The 9796-nt window shown below is 32.6% G+C and overlaps 2 protein-coding genes across 2 annotated transcripts in view; one reads left to right on the top strand and one right to left on the bottom strand.

The window, feature by feature from the left end:
* The window catches only part of LOC108741892 (monocarboxylate transporter 12-like), a 266895-nt gene that overhangs the window by 215356 nt on the left and 41743 nt on the right, over window positions 1–9796 (bottom strand). The window lies entirely within an intron of this gene.
* LOC108741923 (rho-related protein racC-like) overlaps window positions 7035–9796 on the top strand; it is a 10479-nt gene continuing 7717 nt past the window's right edge. The window contains exon 1 of the mRNA XM_018476899.2: window positions 7035–7332. Coding sequence (XP_018332401.1) covers window positions 7214–7332 — 119 coding nt within the window. The 5' untranslated portion in view covers window positions 7035–7213. The remainder of the gene's footprint in view (window positions 7333–9796) is intronic.

Below are 9796 nucleotides of genomic sequence, written 5' to 3'. Positions count from 1 at the left end.
AATAAACGATATGTCATTTTAAACGGAGTCATTATATCCAAACTTTCCTATAAAGAATTTAATATGAAAACCGAACTTAACACTTCAATTACTTCATATTAAGCGTTTGGTCAATATAGGCGAAGTCATAATAAATGAATTCCACTGTATTTATTTTTAAAATTGATGCTTGCACGCTTATGTTACTTGACCATTGTACGAAAAACGTATGATAATTACATTTTACGTAAACAGTACGCCACAGTTTTAATGAATAAATAATTGATCAAAAGATCTTATAATATTTTTATACATAAACCTTCAGACGATTTTTGTAAATTACCATTAAATACTAAGTACAATTGTACATAACTATAAATAACCACGTTGACAGGATAATTTTGAAAAGAAATAAGACAATAGTCTGACAGAAAATTTCGAAAAGTGGCCATTATTTTCCATTGATAAAGCATTGTTTTTTTAGCATACCGTTTAAACCGTGACATAACTTCTTATCAGAAACAAGGTCTTGCAACGAACAATTGTAACGATCTACCTACACGGTTTTCTACATTTACGTAATACTGAGGTACTTACCAAACATGTAGTAATATGCAGTAACTATGCGTAGGTGATGGTACTGGGCCTGCAAAAAAAAATGAAACATATTAGAAAAAGGTGGAAGTAAAAATTAAAAGTATTCCTTCAATAACAACAAAAATAATGAAAAACAAATAGTTTCTTAAAAATGGGACTTATTACGTCGATTAAATTAATAATTAAAAAATAAGAATTTATGGACTCAGATAATTCAAATGTATATTCTGCATTGGTGTTTGATTACACCTCTGAGTACACCAATTTTCCCTTCAGACTTTACATAAAGTATTTCTCGACTAAAAGGTTAAAAAAAAGTACTCAGCATAAAAATAAAGTATTTTATTTTTTGTTTTTACAAACATATTTTTTGTTACACCTAGCAGCCAGTAACAAATTTGTGTTGCTCTTAAATACATTAATAGCCTCCAAACATGGCAAACAAAGATATAAGTAAACTAAAAGCTCATTTTTAATTAGTATTAATGAAGCTTTATTCCTGTCGTCCCGCCACTTTGCGTTTATAACAGAGAATACTTTTTCTGTAAATGCTAAAGTGGCCGGAACGGATAGCAAAAGTGACACTACTTTGAACAGATTTGGGAAATCAGGTTGTTCCGTAAATATGGCTTGCCATTTTTCTGTGCAATATTATTGATGTAAAAATACTCTGAATTTAGAATAATCGCTTACAAAATTACATTGTTTACTTAAGTCCTTAAATAAAGTATTTTTGCGTACTTTGTGTTTTGTAAAGTATAACGTACGCACAGTCGAAATAGAGTACTATACTTTATAATAAACTACGGGTGGCAACCCTAGTCATTATAAACGGATTCTACTGTATTAGGTTTTTCTTTTTCGAAAATAATACAAAAAATTAGCAAATAATGTTTTTGGTTGGTATCAAATTTCAATTTTACAATTCCGTTTTAGTTTGTTATTATACTTTTCTAAGTTCAAAATCTCAATCCACGTCTCATAGATGTTCTTTTCGGAATATTTTCGCCACTCTAACTCATTGATAGTGGATTATCATCCGCAATGTGGCGGATTTATTCTCAACCACAATTTAGAGTGAAGTGCATTCGTTGGGGGTGTCAGGGTGTGTTCAGCCTTAATCCGAAAGTCAAACCAGTTCGCCTTTTAAGCAAAGTGCTCCCTAATTCTCGCAAATGTTTGCACTGCCCTTTTGAATTAATGAACTGTCTGAAAATAGTGACATAAAGTGCTACAATCTAACTAAAACTACGATAACTCTTTGGGCGTTAAGCCAACTGTAATATTTGTTAAAAATATTGTAGAGTACTTAAGGATATACGTCAGGTGTAACTAGAGACAAAAATTGACATTGTTGATGAATTAACAAAGTAAAGACTTGTTAAATAGTTACTTTTGTTTCGACATGTAAAAAAGGATGCTTCCTAGAAAGATTCATACTTATCTATGTATATGTATATTACATAAATCTATATTATATTCACCATTAGGTCTTTAGCCCAAAGACTGATTGGACAAAGCCACTTCTTCCTATCTTGAGTCAATCGTAATATTTCTCTCAAACTAGAGCAACCTACATCTCCAACTATTTAAGTAAGTAATCTTATCTTGATCTATCTGTACCTCTAATGATTTCTGTTTCTGCTTTTAATATTTATCAAAATAACCCTTCCTATTTGAGACAATGTCCTACCTTCCTCTCTTGCCTGTTCCATATTGATTTAAAAAAAAGATCCTAATTCTCCTACTCTTTCTAATACCTCCTCATTTCTAACCCTTCATGTTTGCGGAGGTGTTTTTCCTACCTATCTTGTTTATTTCTTATTAACTTCTATAACGGTTTCTATTTTCCTATTCTTTCTAATACTTCTTCATTTTTAGCCTGTCATATCTAAAGCGATGACCTACCTACCTATCTCGCCTATGTCTTGTTAACTTCTATAACAGTCTCTATTTACCTACTCTTTTTAATACATTTAACCCATGTCCTCGAAGGTGTTTTGCCTACCTATGTCGTGTATCTCCTATTGACTTCTATAACGATCTCTAATTTCCTACTCTTTCTAATACCTCTTCATTTCAAACCCTTCAAGTTTGCGGAGATGTTGTTCCTACCTATCTCATTTATTTCTTATTAAATTCTATAACAGTTTCTATTTTCCTACCTCTCTTACTACCTCCTCATTTTTAATAATATTTCATGTCTGAAGCGATGTCCAGCCTACCTATCTCGTTCTTTTCAATTCTAAACCTTCATGCCTGTGGAAATGTAATGCCTACCTACCTATCTCCCTTATTCCTTATTAACTTTTATAACAGTATCTATTTTCCCACCCTTTCTACTACCTCCTCATTTCTAAATCTTCATGTCTTAGACGATGTCCAGCCTACCTATTTCGTCCAATTCTTGTTAACTTTTATAATAGTCTCTATTCTCCTACTCTTTCCAGTACTTCCTCATTTCTATCCCTTTCAGTCTGAGCCGGTGTTCCAACCACCTATCTCGCTTATTTCTTATTAACGTTTATAACCGTATTTATTTTCCTACCCTTTCTACTACCTCGTCATTTCTAAACCTTCATGTCTGAAGCGATGTCCTGCCTACCTGTCTCGTCTATTTCTTATTGACTTCTATAATGGCCTCTATTCTCCTACTCTTTGTAATACCTCCTCCTTTCTAACCCTTCATGTCTGCGGAGGTGTCCTACCTAGGTACCCCGCCTATTTCTTATTAACATTTATAACAGTCTCTATTCTTCTACCCTTTTTACTACCTCCTTATTTCTAAACCTTCATGTCTGAGGCGATGTCTAGCCTACCCATCTCGTCTATTTCTTTTTGACTTTTATGACAACTAAAACTTCCAGCTTTGAGAGTTGTGCTCCAAACCTACTCCCTTAATAATGATACAAATGTTTTCGAATTTTTATATTTTAACCGATCCAGAATAAAAAAGTGATTTCTTTTTATTAGAAGCAGCCCGACTCTGAACTTTTCTTTGTTTTATATTTCTAGCATTTTTTACATCCTCAGTTATCTGACTTCTTAAATATCGGTGATCAGCAATTGGATATTTTGTCAAAATTAAAGTTAAAGTCAAAATCTTAATCACATACGAAACAGTTTTTAAGGAATTAGTTCTTACACGCAAATCTCAATAGGTATGATATAAAAAATATTGCTATGCATAAAGGTACATTTTGACATCTATTAGGAAATAGTGAGAAATTAGAGGATAAGGTTGAAATCTGTACGTTGCGATACTTCTTATTTCGGAATCAGAGGTTGTTTCAGTCAGATATTTTGAAACTGAGGCGCACTCTAGGAATTAGGAGGTAGAACAGTGGAAACATTGATTATACAGCAAGGAAAGTCCTCGTGTAGAAAACTTTCGTGCAAAGTAAATAAGAAATAAATCTATTTATCTTTACATTTAAACAGGATTTCTATTTAAAAAATATATTCAACATGTTTTAACTAACAATTAAACGATTTTTAAATAATGGCTAGTTAAATTATTCTACTATTACCATTATCACCAATAAAACCACTTAAAGCTTTCCTTACATTACAAATTTCAATCAACATGTGGGATATTTTAGTTTTATGCAAACGCAAAGATTAATTCGGATTAGGAAAAAATGGATGTGCGTATCGTAGGGTTGACGATGTTAATAATATATAACTTAGTACCTAAGTAGATATCTGGAACTAAATAATAAAATCGCCTATATAAAATTATGTTTAAAAACGGTTTTCCTAAGAAATTTGATTTATCGTTATTCAAATTTTTTGAAATTAATTAACCGATGTTGCACCTGCAGGAATACCACAAATTTTCTGAATCATTTGTACGGTAATAATAATGATAGTAGAGTGTAAGGTATGTATAATTTATACATATACCTGCATACATACACTAATGAACAGTGCAGGACCGGACTTAATTTAAAAATGCCTTAGATACGAATTAATAAATCCGTTTATCATTTGGTGTGCTAAGATCTTTTAATTTTGGCGTTCCATGAAATGATATAATATATATAACGATTGTATCTATTACTAATTAATTACGTACCTTTTTGATAATACCAAGTGCATATCAATTTATTCCGAAACAAAACGAAACATAAGACGTAGATTTGATCAAAATGCGATATAAGAAGAAACTAAATTCTATCCTGTTATTTTAATTCCGTATAATTACATACGTTTACATGGATATTTGTCACTTAACGACTTAACAGATTTGGGTAAAACTTGCTATATACGTCATGAATTAGCTTACACTCAAACAGGGTACTTTTTATCCTGAAAGCATGCATACTTCTCGGAGAATATTGTCAGCGATTGGTATATATGTTACAGGAAATGTATGAAATCCGTCATTGTATACAATTCCTAGGAAATGTATGTAATTCCTTAAATCGGCCGAAAATATGTGAAATAAATTATATTAAACACATTTCCTATGAAATATATAGATTTCCTAAATGGCAATCGGAAATGATTACAGGTAGTACTAAATGGGCAATAATACGGCAGGTATTTTAGAGATATACCTATGTTCATTGGTGACGTTACGTTAGGGAGATTTATGACAGATTGGCGTTTTGTTAGTGTCACTGCTGATGGTAGAGTAATGTGGCGAGGTTATCTTTGTTTCAGCAAACACGATGACCTTGAGTTTTTAGCATGTTGTAGTGATGATAATGTTTATCACTTTCATGTATATATGTTGGGCGCGGTGATCATAATGAAGCAAACTTTTCGAAGATATTATTCCAATATATTAGGCCGCCTCCGGCTGGCAGGGGCATTAAAGGAACTCCAATCTGTCATAAATCTACCTAATAACCATACAATAACATCACTAATGCATATACATCTCCAAACCTAACCTAACCAAACAATAACGTCACCAATGCATATACATCTCCAAACAACCTGCCATATTATTGCCTATTTTATATATCATAGACCACCACGTATTTTTTCAACGTTCATTATGATTTCCACGCCCAACATATATATAGTATTACCAATAGTTTTATTATAAATGTATTATAAATTTACTAGAACTATTCACTAGTGACTTGCATTGAAATATAATTTTCAACTAATTCTCTCTACATTAGTGTCTCGACCTTGCACTATTCTTTGTTTGATATCTCTAGCGCTTTTTCATCCAGAGTTCTGACCCTTTAAATATTGAAAATCAGGAACTTCTTCTAATTTATCGTCTCCTATTTTTCTATAATTCTAATCCTACTATTACATCAAAAGACAATTTCTTTCAGCGTTAAACACAAAATTAATTAATGATTTTATGAAACAATTAGCAATAAATCAATTGAAAATTTTAGTGGCAAATCTTATACAAATTGCAAATACACCAATATTGACCTTTAAATTCTGAGCTAACCTCATATATTTTTGGAGGTAATCATGAAAATCTACAAAAACCATAAATTCTTTTATGGTCTCATTTAAACATGAATTAAGATGACAGTATCAAACTTGTTGTAACTCATCTTGTTTATTCTTTCTGATTTACGCCACTTATGCATATACATCTCCAAACCTAACCTAACCAAACAATAACGTCACCAGTGCATATACATCAGGCGATTGCACTAGAACGAACCGCGTAAACACTGTATACATTTCCCAGTATATGTGTGTATTAAAATATCTTTGAAACAATATATTATAGATTTCGTAAACAGCCTCGAAATTGTACACATTTCCTAGGAATTGTATACAATTCCTAGACTTCATACATTTCCGGTAACATATACACATAGGAACATACCTATAATTAATCGTAAATGGGTCCAGATTTGATTCCAGTGTATGCGTTTTATATAGGCCTTCCCGAACGTGGTGCATCTTCGACATCAAAATTGCCGGATCGAAATTTAGCGAACCAGTACTGGCACTGGCCTACTGTCAACACACCTTCTCCATACACATCAGTCAATTTCTTTCTGGCTTGAACAGCATTTTTACCCTTTCTGTAGTAAAACAGTAAGATATGTCGAAAATGCTGCTTATCGCTCTCCATATTTAAAAGGGCACCAACCAAAAACTACTGCGTAGAATTAGTTGGAATTTTTCACACACAAGCCTTGCTATATGAGCTCTCAAAGCATATAAAAATTATACGGCTTAAATGTGAAGTTGGGTGCAAAAGAATACAATTAAATCCTCTGTCGGGAAAAAACGAAATGACTTTCCGAACAACCCTATATGTTTAACCATGTTTATTTATTTTATCTTAATTCCTCTAAAAACATGACTTTGTAAGAGAAACTATTTCTATTGTTTAACGTTGTAATACCAATTCGCTTAGTCCGGTACTGTTAAAAATTGTTTGAATAAACCAGCTTATCAAAAAATGTTATCTTATCAAAAGATTTACTGTTAAGTTATCTTACATCATTCAATGTGCACACTAATACACTATTACTAAAGTACCAAACACCACACAAAAAAAAATAATATCGAGAGTAAGACATTATGGATGGTTATTGGAAGTAGAAAATACAATAATTTTATAAATTAATAATTGATCATGTTTTGCACGTGCGTGTCTGTGTTACATAAATAATACTTATGTCAGTAAGTGTAAGCGATGGACGAAAAGAAAACCCATATAAGGATCACAGTTGTCGGAGACGGAAACACGGGAAAAACGTGCATGCTCATTGTATACAAGGACAAGAAATATGAGGAATATTATATTCCAACCGTGTGAGTACAAATATACATATTACAAAAGCTTTTAGAAGAAACATAAGCTAAGAATCACGTGAGGGTTGTAGTTCGCTGAAATATCTACATAGTTAAACAGGCCCCAGGATGCGAATTTCCTAAAATAAGCTATGAAGTAATTTCTGATATTGCCACGATAATAATAAGTATGCAATAGATAGACGTCCTTTTTCCTTGTACTGACCTTGAAATATTCAGGAATAGTTACAGAAAATATGCAACTAATAGTAAAATCTGTCGTTTGGTATTAGGCATACATATATAACATCTGAACGTGAATATTAACGATCTTTTATTTTTTATTCTTGAAGTTGACATACTAAATAATACAAATATGGCGGGAGACGCAAAAAAAAGTTTAGACGATCTTGGAAAAAAAAAAATTAAAAGGTCGTTAATATTCAGTATGTTCAGATGCGCTCAAAAAGATCTACTTGGAAATTCAAAAAAATCTTGAGCGACTTTTAAATATCAAAATATCGATTTGATAATTATCATTTTTAATTTAGAAAACAGTGAAACAACGAAGAAATAACAAAATTGAATTTTCGACGATTTTAAAAATATTTCAAAATTTTGACCTCTTAAAAATTTTTTTTTGAGATGGAGAAGAAAAAAGATATTAATTTTCTTTGAATCACCCTAATAAAAAAAAAACTTTTGGGTGTNTTTTGGGTGTTTCATTCCCACCAGCCAGTAATGCTGGTGGGCGGGCAGTCCCTCCGGACTACGCCGGAAGGTAGGGCGGAAGGCCCTCTTCAGGCTGCTTTCAAGAATCGTGGGAATGGGTGGGTGGTGGTTCTGGTGAGAAAGATGAGACGGACGAAATGAAGACAGAAGAGAATGAAAGATTATCTGTAGAATATTACTGCCTCAGCATTTGCCTAAGTCTAAACCTCTAGGCCATTCCGCTCGGTATCACCCTAATAAGTAACTGTATGTATATACCGTAAAAACCCAACACCAGTTGCCTAGGACAAACTAGTTTCAACATTCTTCATTAGTCAATCCTAGTTTTGACTAATTGTACGTAAAATTAGAAATGTCTAATAACAATCTTAGTTAAACCTAATGTAATTCTTAATTAAATAGAAATAAATTAGTTGTTGCTAACATACATAAGCTAAAACTGGAGGAGGAGAAGGGGGAGGTTTAAGATTATTATTTTACTTGCTGAAGAGTTATTAGAGGCGGCGGCGACCGATTTAACATTAATTATGCAATTACACAGAACTAGGCCAACTAAATGAAGTAGAAGATCTTTTCCGATTATTATAATTATAATACTGTCAAAAAAAGAAGCCAAAGTAGGTTGAGTATCAAGCAAAAGCAGTGGGTGTTGTCTTTTCCTACCGTAATTTAGTTTTAGTCACAACCAGAATGAATCGACAATGTTTGCTAACTCTAGTCAAAACTAGAATTGACTAAAGAGGAATGTTAAAAGTATTTTTTCTTAAATAAATCGCGTTTTAAATGAAATCAGGTTTTTGCAGTAACATTCACATATAGGAAGCTTTTTAGATATAATATGGAGAAATAAATTAATAAACAATGATAAATAATGCTAAACGCCTTCTTAGATTTGAGTTTCTAAAATTGTTTATAACATTGTGATTCTTTGCCACGGCGACATGCTGCTACACTTCTAGCTAATGACCTAGAATTATTGAATATTCAACAAAGAGCAACATCTATCTTAGATGTCATTATTCTTAGAATCCAATTTATAGGAGACTGTTAAACAATACCTATAATATTAACATATTAATAATAAAAAAATTTATTTCTTTATTTACGTTGATAAGTAATTCTAACGAAATTAAAAGAGGTTTGAAGATAAGAAAAAAGATTATTCTACATTTGAAGGCAATCTGATAACATTATTTTGTAGTATGGAAAATAAAAATATAAAAAACAATAATTTTAGCAAACTGCACCTTCATAAAATACGAAATATACAAGGTGATTATTTTAAGCAGACTATTCGGCGTATCTCAGACATAATTGCAATTGAAGCGCATAATCGAAAGTGAACTTTTCAACTAAAATATTTCCGGTGTCGTTGTCATTTTCTATTGTTTCGAAAACGTTCAATGGGGTGCTTTTTGGTACCTAGTTGGGTTACGTACGAGTACCTACCTGCCCGAAGTAGGGGTGGTTAATTCTTTCGATCTTTTTAAACTTTTGGGTGTTTCATTCCCACCAGCCAGTAATGCTGGTGGGCGGGCAGTCCCTCCGGACTACGCCGGAAGGTAGAGCGGAAGACTCTCTTCAGCCTGCTTTCAGAAATCGTGGGAATGGGTGGGTGGTGGTTCGGGTGAGAAAGATGAGACGGACGAAATGAAGACAGAAGAGAGTGAAAGATTATCTGTGGAATATTACTGCCTCAGCATTTGCCTAAGTGATCCAAGGAAACCACAGAAAAACTTGGACCAAGGCAGAC

Source organism: Agrilus planipennis, unplaced genomic scaffold, assembly GCF_000699045.2.
Source record: "Agrilus planipennis isolate EAB-ADULT unplaced genomic scaffold, Apla_2.0 scaffold24, whole genome shotgun sequence".
Taxonomy (NCBI): Eukaryota; Metazoa; Arthropoda; class Insecta; order Coleoptera; family Buprestidae; genus Agrilus; species Agrilus planipennis.
Note: the sequence above shows the minus strand (reverse complement) of the source record. Positions and strands in the feature narration are given on the sequence as shown.